The sequence below is a fragment of the Pecten maximus genome, chromosome 19 (assembly GCF_902652985.1).
Source record: "Pecten maximus chromosome 19, xPecMax1.1, whole genome shotgun sequence".
NCBI classification, from domain to species: Eukaryota; Metazoa; Mollusca; class Bivalvia; order Pectinida; family Pectinidae; genus Pecten; species Pecten maximus.
This window is the reverse complement of record NC_047033.1, coordinates 27,479,964-27,496,249: the sequence shown is the minus strand read 5'-3', so window position 1 is coordinate 27,496,249 and position 16,286 is coordinate 27,479,964. Positions and strand designations below refer to the sequence as shown.

The following is a 16,286-nucleotide window of genomic DNA, read 5'->3' as shown; positions in this document are numbered from 1 at the left end:
CAGTCTGTCTGTATGATACATTGTTGTCTGTCCTGTAGTCCATCAGTCTGTCTGATACATTGTTGTCTGTCCAGTAGTCCATCAGTCTCTGTCTGATACATTGTTGTCTGTCCTGTAGTCCATCAGTCTGTCTGTCTGTCTGATACATTATTGTCTGTCCTGTAGTCCATCAGTCTGTCTGTCTGATACATTGTTGTCTGTCCTGTAGTCCATCAGTCTGTCTGTCTGATACATTGTTGTCTGTCCAGTAGTCCATCAGTCTGTCTGATACATTGTTGTCTTCCTGTAGTCCATCAGTCTGTCTGATACATTGTTGTCTGTCCTGTAGTCCATCTGTCTGTCTGATACATTGTTGTCTGTCCTGTATTCCATCAGTCAGTCTGTCTGATACATTGTTGTCTGTCCTGTATTCCATCAGTCTGTCTGTCTGATACATTGTTGTCTGTCCAGTAGTCCATCAGTCTTTCTTTATGATACATTGTTGTCTGTCTGATACATTGTTGTCTGTCCTGTATTCCATCAGTCTGTCTGTCTGATACATTGTTGTCTGTCCTGTATTCCATCAGTCTGTCTGTCTGATACATTGTTGTCTGTCCTGTATTCCATCAGTCTGTCTGTCTGATACATTGTTGTCTGTCCTGTATTCCATCAGTCTGTCTGTCTGATACATTGTTGTCTGTCCAGTAGTCCATCAGTCTGTCTGTCTGATAAATTGTTTTCTGTCCAGTAGTCCATCAGTCTCTGTCTGATACATTATTGTCTGTCCAGTAGTCCATCAGTCTGTCTGTCTGATAGATTGTTGTCTGTCCTGTAGTCCATCAGTCTGTCTGTCTGATACATTGTTGTCTGTCCTGTAGTCCATCAGTCTGTCTGTCTGATACATTGTTGTCTGTCCTGTATTCCATCAGTCTGTCTGATACATTGTTGTCTGTCCTGTATTCCATCAGTCTGTCTGATACATTGTTGTCTGTCCTGTAGTCCATCAGTCTGTCTGTCTGATACATTGTTGTCTGTCCAGTAGTCCATCAGTCTGTCTGTCTGATACATTGTTGTCTGTCCTGTATTCCATCAGTCTGTCTGATACATTGTTGTCTGTCCTGTAGTCCATCAGTCTGTCTGTCTGATACATTGTTGTCTGTCCTGTTGTCCATTAGTCTGTCTGATACATTGTTGTCTGTCCTGTATTCCATTAGTCTGTCTGTCTGATACATTGTTGCCTGTCCTGTATTCCATTAGTCTGTCTGTCTGATACATTGTTGCCTGTCCTGTAGTCCATTAGTCTGTCTGTCTGATACATTGTTGTCTGTCCTGTTGTCCATCAGTCTGTCTGATACATTGTTGTCTGTCTAGTAGTCCATCAGTCTCTGTCTGATACATTGTTGTCTGTCCTGTAGTCCATCTGTCTGTCTGATACATTGTTGTCTGTCCTGTATTCCAAGTCTGTCTGTCTGATACATTGTTGTCTGTCCTGTATTCCATCAGTCTGTCTGATACATTGTTGTCTGTCCTGTAGTCCATCAGTCTGTCTGTCTGATACATTGTTGTCTGTCCAGTATTCCATCAGTCTGTCTGATACATTGTTGTCTGTCCAGTAGTCCATCAGTCTGTCTGATACATTGTTGTCTGTCCAGTATTCCATCAGTCTGTCTGATACATTGTTGTCTGTCCTGTAGTCCATCAGTCTGTCTGTCTGTCTGATACATTGTTGTCTGTCCTGTTGTCCATCTGTCTGTGTCTGTTGTTTAACGTATCTGCTAACATCAATATTTTTAAGTTGATGGGATTATATTTACACTTTTTCCCATTCTTTTGTTTAGTCTTTTAGGTTCTTATTCTTATCAGTTATGAACATTTAGGAGGCTGATCTGTTTATTCTATGGCCATCATTACAACTTTGACATCAAGTTTATAGGGTTTAATTGTTAAAATTGATTTCAATTCCAATCGCTGTCCTAACTTTTTAGGTGCGTATCTGTTATCACATAGACTGTATTTCAGTCAAATGAGAGTGGTCTAGCACTGATTTCACATTTGTTGATGATATAGTAGGTACTATCGAGTTTCAATATCACACCTCAGAAATTTCTTGTTTAATGCAAGATTTTAGGATCTGCTATTTCCTGTTACAACAGACAGACGAGTGATAGAGGTGGACGTTCACATCGAGAATGACCACATCTACTGGATTGACCATGACCCCACTGGGCTTGAGAGGACGTAACTTTAATGGGATCCGTCGAATCAAGCGTGACGGTTCGCAGTTTGAACAGATCATCAACACTGGAACAGGTCTGAAGCCCGGGGACGGAGTTAAAGGTCTTGCCATCGACTGGGTTGCAGGTGATTACAAAATTGTTAAAACTTATTTTGAATACAAATTCTTCACAGTCAGTGTAAATCTTGAATCACTTTTTAACAAAATATTTCTGACAGGTCCATTCTTTGCTTTTCAATTGAATTTAAATTTTGCTGTCATAAACCATGGCTATATAACGATAATTGTGATGTTTTTCGAAAACATATTCTCCAATATAAACAATAATCTTAATTCTGCTATATTTTAGGAAACATATACTTCTCCAATATCAAGAATTATGAGACTTATATTGAGGCTGCCAGGATGAACGGTTCACATCGTCTTGTTCTCATACAGGAGAGAGAGTCGTCTCCCTGGGCTTTGGCTGTCAATCCAATTAAAAGGTATGTCTGTAGGTATCTCTCAAAGTGTAAATAATAATTAACAAATATTCACTAAGCTTTCAGCACTTTTCTCAGTCATGGTTTAAGATATGGTGAAATTTGATATGTAACTTCAGTATTAGTAGCTACAGGTTGAATTCGAGTTTCAGGATCTCTCAAAGTGTAAATAATAATTAACAAATATTCACTCAGCTTTCAGCACTTTTTTCAGCCATGCTTCAAGGTATGTTGGGGAAAGTTGGTATGTAACTTCAGTGTGAGTAGCTACAGGTTGAGTTCGAGTTTCAGGATTTTTCGGTCAAGTTCAAGGTCACTGTTACTATTCATAGTGGGGGTCTAGGGGACATGTATTGCTTTAGGAATACCACGCATGCTTGTTACGTTTGCTTGTTATACGACAACTTGCTCTGAAAATGTTTAAACCTTACACTGTGGCTTAATTGTTTTCCTGGTTACACTTCTGATCTACCCACACCCATCTATTCAAATTATTGCTGTATTTAATTTTATTTAGCAGCGAGGGGAGTTAACAATGTTTCAGGTATCTCTACTGGGTCGACAAGGGTCAGTTTCCTAAAATAGAACGTGCTCACCTGGACGGAACACATCGCCGCATCATCATTGACAATGGTATCGTACGCCCTTACAGCATCACCATCGACATAACGACACACGACGTTTACTGGGTCGACACTCGGGTGGATGCTATACAGGTAATTCAACTTTTTTACAGGGGTCCCAGTTAGAACTGCTGTAGTAAGTGTGTAGCGGTACTGGGCTGGGTCGATCATCAGAGACCAGGTAGAGCATCTGGTAGAGCATCCGGCTAGTGTTCGGAGGTACCGGATCTGATTGCTACATTTTCTCCTCTCCTGTAACAAAATTAATGTCCAACTAAAATACCCTTGGTGGTGGTATAAGGGTCTTGTGTGTCTTCGAGGGCGAAAACTTGGAAAAAAGGAGGGAGGTGTGTAGCGGGACTGGACTGGCTCGATCATCGGTGACCAGGTAGCTCAATTGGTAGAGCATCCGGCTAGTGTTCGGAGGTCCCTGGTTCGAACCCAGGTCTGGCCGCTACATTTTCTCCTCTTCTGTTACAAAATTGGCGCCCAACTAAAATACCCTTGGTGGTGGTATAAGGGTCTTGTGTGTCTTGAATTTGTTATACTTATTTGAAAGCTGCGGTAATAGAAACTTTTCACTATCAACAGAAAGTTTCCTACAGTGGAGGAAGAAGAGTCTACATTCGTACCAATCTGCCCTCCCCGATCAGTATCACCATCCTCGGTAACCAGATCTTCTGGGCCGACTCCAAACTTAAACAGGTAACAAATATCCTTGGTAACCAGATCTTCTGGGCCGACTCCAAACTTAAACAGGTATCAAATATCGTCGGTAACCAGATCTGGGCCGACTCCAAACTTAAACAGGTAACAAACATCCTTGGTAACCAGATCTTCTGGGCCGACTCCAAACTTATAATTAACAGGTAATAAATATCGTCGGTAACCAGATCTTCTGGGACGACTCCAAATTAACAGGTAATAAATATCGTCGGTCACCAGATCTTCTGGGCCGACTCCAAACTTAAACAGGTTAGAAACATCCTTGGTAACCAGATCTTCTGGGCCGACTCCAAACTTAATAGGTAACAAATATTGTCGGTAACCAGATCTTCTGGGCCGACTCCAAACTTAAACAGGTTAGAAACATCCTTGGTAACCAGATCTTCTGTGCCGACTACAAACTTAACAGGTAATACACTAAAATGTCACCAGTCCAAGAATAGGCATTAATGATATCTTGGACACAAACTTGAGTTGAAATCTGAATGCATGATCAACGATAAAGAATGAAACTTTGAATTAGACCTTATGGTTTAAGTTAGGAGTAGGAAATCTGATCCTTCTTTTACTTACTTGTTGTTTATATGTAGGTATTGAAGATATACAAGAAAAACATATTGGAGCCAAAAATTGTGAGAAACAGCATTTCAAACCTTCGCAGTATTGCCATGTTTGATGCATCCAAACAGCCCAGAGGTAAACATGTCTATTCAGAGTGTTATGAAAGCTTGAATGTTACTCAGCACAAGTTTCACCACCTTAGAAAAGCTTTTAATGTTACTCAGCACAACTTTCACCTTCTTAGAAAAGCTTGAATGTTACTCAGCACAAGTTTTCACTTCTTAGAAAAGCTTTAATGTTACTCAGCACAAGTTTCACCTTCTTAGAAAAGTTTAATGTTACTCGGCACAAGTATCAACTTGTTGATCCATAACAAATGCACTAGCAAGAGAAAAAAGATACTCATGATCATTGTGTAAGGAAAGCTCAAATGTGTCAAAGTAGAGAAGCTTAGCAAGACACTTCCTTAGCCTAGTGGTAAAATGTCTGTTCAGAGATAAAACGCTAGCCATAAGCTTGTGCCCGGGCTGGCTAAGTATCTTTTACATTATATTCCTTAACATTTGTGAGGAGGCATCAAATTCTAATTTAACATCATTTGCCAATAGATGTTCCTCATAAGAACAGCTTGAATGTTTCTCAGTATATCTAGGTTTTTCATTTTTTGTCTATTTTTGCCTCTCTTTAGTTTCGCAAGTAGGAATAATCCTCTCCATGAGGTGTTTCTTTTATCAAAATAGTTTTAAAAAAACTTACACGTATTATCTTGGTTTTTCTTTAGTCAATGAAATGAGTCTGACCAACAACACAGTTGAGTTTAGCCACTCAGGATTTTCCCTTTAATTAGTTTTGGACATGGCGTAAATTATAAAATGTGAATATTTTTGTATTTTCAAATTTTGTGATCATATTTGTTGCAGTGGAAAATCCATGTTCAGGCCCGGAAAATGGAGGTTGTGAACAGCTGTGTTTTGCCAAACCTAACAAGACGAAGCCTGTGTGTATGTGTTCCACAGGAGACCTGGCTCCTGACAACAAAACTTGTAATGGTAGGTAGTAAAGTCATTGTTTTCTATTAAATACCTAAAAAGTTACAAAATCTGTACAATGTTCTACTGGAGACCTGGCTCTGACAACAAAACTTGTAATGGTAGGTAGTAAAGTCATTGTTTTCTGTTAAATATCTAAAAAGTTACAAAATCTGTACAATGTTCGACTGGAGACCTGGCTCCTGACAACAAAACAGTAATATATTTCAAGTGTTAAGAGATGCGGTGGTATAAAACGGAAAGATATGACAATATTACCAGATAGTTCTGCCTCTTGCATTTGTTTCTAGATTTGAAATAATGTTACAGTAGTGAATTTGGAAATTCAGCTTACATTTACAGCCAAGCATTGCCATCTTGAACTCCCAGTTGAGCCAAGCAAATCTTCAAGATATCCCAAGTATATTCATGGACATTTTATATATAATTTTTACAGTTGCAACTGAATTTTGACTTCAGAGTTCCGGAGGGTCTTCCAGTTAAGAGTTTGACATAACCAAGTTTGACTGTGAATTTCCTTGTTTATCATTTTTTGAGGTGACTTTTAATTGGTCCTGACATCAGGGAATATTTTTAGGGGAGCAGAAGTACTTGTATTGATAATATAAAAAATATATATCTTTTTCATTTTTTTATCGATTAATTTTTCCAGCTCCGTCCGATTTCCTAATTGTTGCCTCGGAGAGCGAGATTATAACGTTGTCCCTGGATCCGGACGTTCACTCCGCACCTCTCCCTCCTATCACGAAGCTCAGTGGCGCCGTCGCTGTCGATTTTGATTACACCAACAAGTACATCTACTTCTCCCAGGTGCTTGGTCGAAAACTGAGCAGGGTCAAGATTGACAGTTCAGAAGTAGAAGATATTGTAGACACCATCAATATTACATGTAAGGTCATTCGGTAAAAATCAAGGTCAATTAATGTCACTTACGTTTAAATGTCAAATTCAGAGATAATTGTAACCGGTTAAAGTCATCAGTTTTCTGTATGACTAAGGATGATTATATTATTAATCTTTAATAAAGAATTTCTTTCTTTCATCCAAGGTCAAATTCTGAATTAAGAACCTTGTAGAATTGCACAGTTTGTGTGTTGGCCCCTGGGCTTATTACAGTATAAGTATGGAGTGATAGTTTGTGTGTTGGCCCCTGGGCTTATTATAGTATAAATATGGAGTCATAGTTTGTGTGTTGGTCCCGGCCCTGGGCTTATTACAGGATAAATATGGAGTCACAGTTTGTGTGTTGGCCCCTGGGCTTATTACAGGATAAATATGGAGTCACAATTTGTGTGTTGGCCCCTGGGCTTATTACAGGATAAATATGGAGTCACAGTTTGTGTGTTGGCCCCTGGGCTTATTACAGGATAAATATGGAGTCACAGTTTGTGTGTTGGCCCCTGGGCTTATTACAGGATAAATATGGAGTCACAGTTTGTGTTGGCCCCTTGGTTTATTACAGTATAAATATGGAGTCACAGTTTATATTGGCCCCTGGGCTTATTACAGTATAAATATGGAGTCACAGTTTATGTTGGACCCTGGGCTTATTACGGTATTAATATGGAGTCACAATTTGTGTGTTGGCCCCTGGGCTTATTACAGGATAAATATGGAGTCACAATTTGTGTGTTGGCCCCTGGGCTTATAACAGGATAAATATGGAGTCACAGTTTGTGTGTTGGCCCCTGGGCTTATTACAGTATAAATATGGAGTCACAGTTTGTGTGTTGGCCCCTGGGCTTATTACAGTATAAATATGGAGTCACAGTTTGTGTGTTGGCCCCTGGGCTTATTACAGTATAAATATGGAGTCACAGTTTGTGTGTTGGCCCCTGGGCTTATTACAGTATAAATATGGAGTCACAGTTTATATGTTGGCCCCTGGGCTTATTACAGGATAAATATGGAGTCACAGTTTGTGTTGGCCCCTGGGCTTATTACAGTATAAATATGGAGTCACAGTTTATGTGTTGGCCCCTGGGTTTATTACGGTATAAATATGGAGTCACAGTTTGTGTGTTGGCCCCTGGGTTTATTACAGTATAAATATGGAGTCACAGTTTATGTGTTGGCCCCTGGGCTTATTACAGTATAAATATGGAGTCACAGTTTATGTTGGACCCTTGGCTTATAATATGGTTTATGTTACAGCATTTGAAAGCCTCCAGAAGACGGTGACTGCGGAGGGTCTGGCCACTGACTGGGTCGGACAGAAGATGTACTGGGCAGATGTCTTCCTCAGTCGCATCTTCAGTCTCGACTTTAATGCAACAAATAAAGTCGCGCTTGCCAATGTGGCAAATCCGCGTGCTGTGGCTGTACATCCCTGTAAGGGGTGAGTTGTCTCCCTTGCAAAACTGAAATATAATTAATATGAAGTCAAATATTTGAATTTTATCCTTTAGAAGTGTCCAATAATTGCGAAATAATAATTTATTTGCAAAAAAAGGGAACTCTTACACTTATTACTTAAGCATAGAGTACTCTTTTGTTCTGGCATATTTAAAGAAATAACCACCTGTTGGAAAACTGGGATTTTTTTGTAGATTTTTATGTAACAAATTAATTGAAAAGGGAATAAGATGCTGGATATTGCATGAACAAATCCAGATTTAAAGATTTAGGGAATTATCATTGCATTAGTGGGAAAAATAATCAGTTCGAATAACACTACTGTCACATTAAAATGATTTATTTTCATTTTCAAATTGAAGGGAAAAAAATCTATTGCTTTTCTTATCAGAAAACCAGCAGGTTTTTTGTTGGAATTCATTTAACTCCTGCAAAAATTGATTTTATAGAACTAATGATTAAATGTATGTCATTTTGGTGTCAGGTACCTGTTCTGGACCGACTGGGGACGTCTCCCAAAAATAGAACGTGCAACAATGTCTGGAAATAATCGTAAGACAATTGTATCAACGGACCTGGGCTGGCCGAACGGTCTGAGCATCGATTACGATGGAGACATGATATACTGGGCGGATGCATTGCGTGATCGTATTGAGCGATCTAATCTCAACGGTCAATATCGTGAGGTCATTGTCCAGTCCACCGTCCACCCCTTCTCCATGACTGTCCACAAACACTACATCTATTGGACTGACTGGACATTACGTAAGGATTCGTTAAGAGCGCTAACTTCTTCCTAAGTAGCACAATGTGTGGGAGATCTTCCACATTGGGCTTTTCCAATTTGTGAGACTTTTTTCATGACGTCATGACGTTGCGGCGTCACAGCGTTTTATTAAATGATTGAATGTTGTAGAAAAATCATTAGACATTAACAGATATTTAAGCCATTTATTTAATATATCTTGCTATGAAATCTCCTCCTCTGGAGCAAGCTGGTAGTCAATAATTTCCTCAAATGAATCCTTCTCCTCATCCTTGGTGACATTACATGTAATCTAGCTGCCAGTTGTAGAACTAAAAGAAACAAATAAGTTTCAAATAGCTTTTTTAAGTTGATTATTAATAGTTTTGTTCAATATTTTAGGATTAAGATTATAAAATGTTTTGAAGCAATGGATAACTGTTCTATTTATTTATATTATGTATGAAATCTTCAGAAGCAGGAGATATTGCAAACACATGAGCTAATATCATATCTTTATGTCACTTACTTTTCAAAAATAATAAAATTATATTGTGTTCAGCCACAAAGGTTAATGTTCGTGTATATTAATGTTCATGTATACTAATGTTCATGTATACTAATGTTCAATTAAACATTTTTATCCAATCAGATGGTGTTTACCGTGCGGAGAAGCACACAGGAGCAAACATGATCGTGATGAAAGAGGGAATCACCCATCGACCAATGGGGATCAACGTTTTCTCAAGTCAGCGCCAGAAATGTACGTACCTATTGTAGCGTACTACAGATTGGTCTCTAGAGAGTGTGATCCCCAGTATAGGGACCTAGTTGTGCCCGAAGAAGTTTATTTAATTCACTTAACATTTATCATTTAGATTTAACTCTTCATTACCAATGGCAACATTTAGTAGCTAAAATAATTAATTTTTATAGTATATATAGATTGTGACGATATTTCGCGGGTGGAATGTGACGGTATCTCGTGGGTGGAATGTGACGGTATCTCGCGGGTGGAATGTGACGGTATCTCGCGGGTGGAATGTGACGGTATCTCGCGGGTGGAATGTGACAATATCTCGCAGGTGGAATGTGACGGTATCTTGTGGGTGGAATGTGACAATATCTCGCGGGTGGGATGTGACTGTATCTCGCGGGTGGAATGTGACAATATCTCGCAGGTGGAATGTGACGGTATCTTGTGGGTGGAATGTGACAATATCTCGCTGGGTGGAATGTGACGGTATCTCGCGGGTGGAATGTGACGGTATCTTGTGGGTGGAATGTGACGGTATCTCACGGGTGGAATGTGACGATATCTCGCGGGTGGAATGTGACGGTATCTCGCGGGTGGGATGTGACAATATCTCCATGTGAGAGTGACTGATATACACGATATAATAAAGTCCTGCAAAGTCAAACAAATATACAGATATTAGTTTGAAATTTCACAGGTACTGCCAATCCTTGTCAGATTTACAATGGAGGCTGCGCCCACAGCTGCCACCCCGCACCAGAGGGTAAGGCAGAGTGTCAGTGTAGTGACATCGGCCTGACTTTAGGCGAGGACGGCAAGTCGTGTGTACCACTTAACCACACGTGTGGTACAGAGAACTTTGTGTGTGCCAACGGACGCTGTCTCAGTCATCGCTGGGTGTGCGACTCGGACGAGGATTGTAAAGATGGATCCGATGAAAACCCCAACATGTGTGGTAGGTTGATATACTGTACACATTTAAAAAAGAAAGAATAGTTTTGAGGTAACCATTTCAAAGCTAAGTTTCCAGTAAAATCTTTTGTTTTATTACCGGTAATGTGATTATAAAACTTTTCGCTGAAGACACCAGGTGATCATCTGGGTTTGATGAGTCTCCTTTGTTTTTGCTGATGTGAGTTTCAGGCTCTTTTCTGTTTCGGTGAGAATTCATATTTGAGTCGATAGGAGTTGTGGTTTACGTTTTTGGTCAATTTTACATCCTGGGGATGTTTGTTTTCACCATGGTTGTAATTGTGATAATTTTTTTTAAAAATGTTAAAGAAAAAAAAGTCTTGAGGAACCTTTGTGCAAAAGTTTAGGAAGAGAAAGGAAAGTGTGAATAAAGTTAAAGAAGAGAAAGGAAAGTCTGAATAAAGTTGAGAAAGAAAAGTTGGCGCCTAGATTTTATGAATTGGTAGCCAAACAGGCCACCAGGTAAAAATATCCATTTTGAGCCCTACTTTAGGAAAATTACTTTCATCCATCACATCGAAGAGGATCGCATTTGGACGAGGAGTTGTTTTCCTGTAAAAATGTTACCAATTTTCTGTTATATCCAATACAGGGGAAATAACTCCAGTCTGTGTTTGGACTGAAGTTGCTGATGCTATGAAATGTTAATAGATTAATATTCCGAACTGTTATACCTCTATATTACAGCGACCCACACCTGTGACCCGACCTATTTCCGCTGTGACAACGGTAGATGTATTCCACCACGCTATAGGTGTGACCATGACAACGATTGCCAGGACAACTCAGATGAACGTGACTGCGGTAAGACGACAATCAGTTTATAAAACCCTTTTTATAAACATGCTGAATTACCTGATAGTTTAATCACACAGTTTAAGACACTCACCTTTCAGTCATTGTCAATGATAATTTATACTATCATAGATTTTTTTTTTTTTTTTGGTATTTTTCAGAAGTTTTCATACAGTGTAAAGTACATAGTACACAATTGCATTCAGAAGTAAAAATCATTACAGTATCATAAAATTGCAGAAGATCTAACAATCCCAATCCCAGTTACTAAAACATTATTCTTATTGTATTTTATTGTATTTCCAGTACTTCTTATATATATTATGTGATTGTATTTGTAATTTTTTGTGTTTTGATAAAGGGGCGGATTGCCTCGAAAATTTAACAAGCCTTATTGTTCACACTGTTTGAATTACTTCTTTGCCCCATATAATCATTACAAGTAATTCGTATCCTCCATACATTTATGTGAGGATCCAGTGTTATCTGGATTATACTGTTCATATTACTTCTTTGACCCATATATATATATATATATATATATATACTGGTTGTAGACTACAAGCCCTGTGTGTAACAGTGATATATATATATATACTGGTTGTAGACTACAAGCCCTGTATGTAACAGTGATATATATATATACTGGTTGTAGACTACAAGCCCTGTATGTAACAGTGATATATATATATACTGGTTGTAGACTACAAGCCCTGTATGTAACAGTGATATATATATATACTGGTTGTAGACTACAAGCCCTATGTGTAACAGTGATATATATATACTGGTTGTAGACTACAAGCCCTGTATGTAACAGTGATATATATATATATATATATATACTGGTTGTAGACTACAAGCCCTATGTGTAACAGTGATATATATATATACTGGTTGTAGACTACAAGCCCTGTATGTAACAGTGATATATATATATATATATATACTGGTTGTAGACTACAAGCCCTGTATGTAACAGTGAGATATATATATATACTGGTTGTAGACTACAAGCCCTGTATGTAACAGTGATATATATATATATACTGGTTGTAGACTACAAGCCCTGTATGTAACAGTGATATATATATATACTGGTTGTAGACTACAAGCCCTGTATGTAACAGTGATATATATATATATATATATATATATACTGGTTGTAGACTACAAGCCCTGTGTGTAACAGTGATATATATATATACTGGTTGTAGACTACAAGCCCTGTATGTAACAGTGATATATATATATACTGGTTGTAGACTACAAGCCCTGTATGTAACAGTGATATATATATACTGGTTGTAGACTACAAGCCCTGTGGAAGTGACCAGTTCACCTGTAGTAATTCTCGCTGCATTGACAAGAACCTGGTCTGTAACGGAATCGACAACTGCCGTGATGGCAACCGTACAGAGGAGGCTAACTGTCGTAAGTATATTCAACTGTTGTGTCTTCCTATGCCATGGTTCGATTTTAATGCTTTTGTTACATTTCAACATTTTGATAACGAGCTATGTCCTTATTTAGACACCCTGGCATGGGACAGGCAAATGTAATGTTTTCATCTACAGTACTATAATTGTTTTAAATTGAATTAAATCTCTCCAATAACTTCTGTATCCCCCCAATAACTTCTGTATCCCCCCAATAACTTCTGTATCCCCCAATAACTTCTGTATCCCCCCCAATAACTTCTGTTTCCCCTCAATAACTTCTGTTTCCCCCCAATAACTTCTGTATCCCCCAATAACTTCTGTATCCCCCCCAATAACTTCTGTATCCCCCAATAACTTCTGTATCCTGCAATAACTTCTGTATCCCCCAATAACTTCTGTATCCCCCCAATAACTTCTGTATCCCCCCAATAACTTCTGTATCCCCCCAATAACTTCTGTATCCCCCCCAATAACTTCTGTATCCCCCAATAACTTCTGTATCCCCAATAACTTCTGTATCCCCCCAATAACTTCTGTATCCCCCAATAACTTCTGTATCCCCCAATAACTTCTGTATCCCCCCTCCAATAACTTCTGTATCCCCCAATAACTTCTGTATCCCCCAATAACTTCTGTATCCCCCCCCCCCCCCCCCCCCCCCCAATAACTTCGGTATTCCCCAATAACTTCTGTATTGCCCAATAACTTCTGTATCCCCCCTCCAATAACTTCTGTATCCCCCCTCCAATAACTTCTGTATCCCTCCCCCCCCCCAATAACTTCTGTATCCCCCCCAATAACTTCTGTATCCCTCAATAACTTCTGTATTCCCCAATAACTTCTGTATCCCCCCCAATAACTTCTGTATCCCCCAATAACTTCTGCATCCCCCCCCAATAACTTCTGTATCCCCCCAATAACTTCTGTATCCCCCCCCCCAATAACTTCTGTTTCCACCAATAACTTCTGTATCCCTCCAATAACTTCTGTATCCCCCAATAACTTCTGTATCCCCCAATAACTTCTGTATCCCCCAATAACTTCTGTATCCCACCAATAACTTCTGTATCCCCCCAATAACTTCTGTATCCCCCAATAACTTCTGTATCCACCAATAACTTCTGTATCCCTCCAATAACTTCTGTATCCCCCAATAACTTCTGTATCCCCCAATAACTTCTGTATCCCCCCAATAACTTCTGTATCCCCCCAATAACTTCTGTATCCCCCAATAACTTCTGTATCCCCCCAATAACTTCTGTATCCCACCAATAACTTCTGTATCCCCCCAATAACTTCTGTATCCCCCCAATAACTTCTGTATCCCCCAATAACTTCTGTATCCCCCCAATAACTTCTGTATCCCACCAATAACTTCTGTATCCCCCCCCCAATAACTTCTGTATCCCCCAATAACTTCTGTATCCTGCAATAACTTCTGTATCCCCCAATAACTTCTGTATCCCCCCAATAACTTCTGTATCCCACCAATAACTTCTGTTTCCCCCCCCAATAACTTCTGTATCCCCCCAATAACTTCTGTATCCCCCCAATAACTTCTGTATCCCCCCAATAACTTCTGTATCCCCCCAATAACTTCTGTATCCCACCAATAACTTCTGTATCCCCTCCCAATAACTTCTGTATCCCCCCAATAACTTCTGTATCCCCCCAATAACTTCTGTATCCCCCCAATAACTTCTGTATCCCCCCCCAATAACTTCTGTATCCCCCCCCAATAACTTCTGTATCCCCAATAACTTCTGTATCCCCAATAACTTCTGTATCCCCCCCAATAACTTCTGTATCCCCCCCAATAACTTCTGTATCCCCCCAATAACTTCTGTATCCCCCCAATAACTTCTGTATCCCCCTATAACTTCTGTATCCCCCCCAATAGCTACTGTATTCCCCCTATAACTTCTGTATCCCCCCTTTTCTAATTGACAGCGGAGAAGACATGTGCCCCTGGAGAGACCAAGTGTCCCAACAGTAACATATGCCTGGCTCGTCAGTACCTTTGTGATGGCGATAACGACTGTGGCGACAACTCAGATGAAAACCCACTCTTCTGTCGTAAAGTCACCTGTCCCCTAGGTTTGTATAAAGTCTGTTTATACGTCCATAGTTCTCCTCAACTGTACATGTAACATGTCTAGTATTTTGAATATTGCTGATGTTTTTTCTCATATACTTCACAGGGTGATGATGTGGTTTAATAGAATCTATCATGGGTCTGTTCCTTGGACAGGGATATCTCAACTCTTACACGAGGTTTGAGATATCCTTATTCGCGGAACAGACCCATGATTGAATAATTTTCTCACATACTTGCAACCAAACATAAGCTTTTAATGAAAGTTTGTCATCGCTCCGTCTTCAATGCTCCTTGTAATGTGCGTCAAAATTGATGACATCATCATTTACGATCTGGTTACTCAACGTAAAATGATGACGTTACGTTATTTTGAGCAGCGTCATATAGCGTGTGCCAGCTATCTATATCCACCCTGTGTAAGATTAATTTATCTAAATTTAATTAATTTAGCTTTTATTCACTTTGAATTTAAGTTTAATTCGACTAAAATATCAAATACACATAAATTTCAGTAAGGTACCTTGGTTTAGAATCCTTAAATATCAATCCATGTTATTATTTTGCCATGTGACAATGATTTAAAGATGAGAAAATAGACCATAGCCACGATGCATCGACTGTGGAACGGAAGTAAATCTGTATATTTTAGAGCGGTATGCAAGTGGCAATCTGATTGGTCGACAGCTCTGTAAACGATATTAACCATAATTGTCGACCAATCAATAGCCTACTTTGGTTCCACAGTCGATCATCTGATCTACGAGTGTCACACCTTGTTGATATAGTAGAAGTAGGGGCTTTTGTATTTTTCTATAAATACTGACCAGCAGCAGATGCCCGTGATTTTATGAAGCGCGGCTATTTCACACATTTCATATTGGACAATGATGATGAAATTGTCAAGAGAAGGCCTATAAATGAATATTCTCAGGCTTGACAATTTACACAATCTCCCCAACAGAAATTCCAAGATGTCGGCATGTACTAAATTTAGAGGTACTCGTAGGATACTGAGAGTCAATAAGATTTATAAAGTTTAGGTAGGAAAAAGGAGATCATTCAGTTCAATCCTAGTTTTAAAGAGAAAGGTCATAAAACATGTGATAGTTAGTTCATTAGCATGATCTGCATGTATTCATTACAATTTGGCGTCCATCGGCACATTGTGCTTCAACGATCAGGATATCTGATAAGTCTCGGGTTTTGATACATTATGTGTGTCAGGATATCTGATAAGTCTTGGGTTTTGATACATTATGTGTCTCAGGATATCTGATAAGTCTCGGGTTTTGATACATTATATGTCTCAGGATATCTGATAAGTCTCGGGTTTTGATACATTGTGTGTCTCAGGATATCTGATAAGTCTTGGGTTTGATACATTATGTGTCTCAGGATATCTGATAAGTCTCGGGTTTTGATACATTATGTGTCTCAGGATATCTGATAAGTCTCTGGTTTTGATA

At 39.2% G+C, this 16,286-nt stretch overlaps 1 protein-coding gene across 1 annotated transcript in view; it reads left to right on the top strand.

The window, feature by feature from the left end:
* LOC117317340 (low-density lipoprotein receptor-related protein 2-like) overlaps window positions 1-16,286 on the top strand; it is a 132,073-nt gene that overhangs the window by 78,655 nt on the left and 37,132 nt on the right. The window contains 15 exon segments of the mRNA XM_033872140.1: window positions 2,133-2,211; window positions 2,213-2,340; window positions 2,565-2,700; window positions 3,242-3,413; window positions 3,912-4,025; window positions 4,637-4,742; window positions 5,528-5,656; window positions 6,309-6,545; window positions 7,811-7,994; window positions 8,496-8,776; window positions 9,409-9,519; window positions 10,211-10,468; window positions 11,173-11,289; window positions 12,592-12,714; window positions 14,673-14,819. Of these exon segments, the coding sequence (XP_033728031.1) occupies window positions 2,133-2,211; window positions 2,213-2,340; window positions 2,565-2,700; window positions 3,242-3,413; window positions 3,912-4,025; window positions 4,637-4,742; window positions 5,528-5,656; window positions 6,309-6,545; window positions 7,811-7,994; window positions 8,496-8,776; window positions 9,409-9,519; window positions 10,211-10,468; window positions 11,173-11,289; window positions 12,592-12,714; window positions 14,673-14,819 (2,322 nt within the window).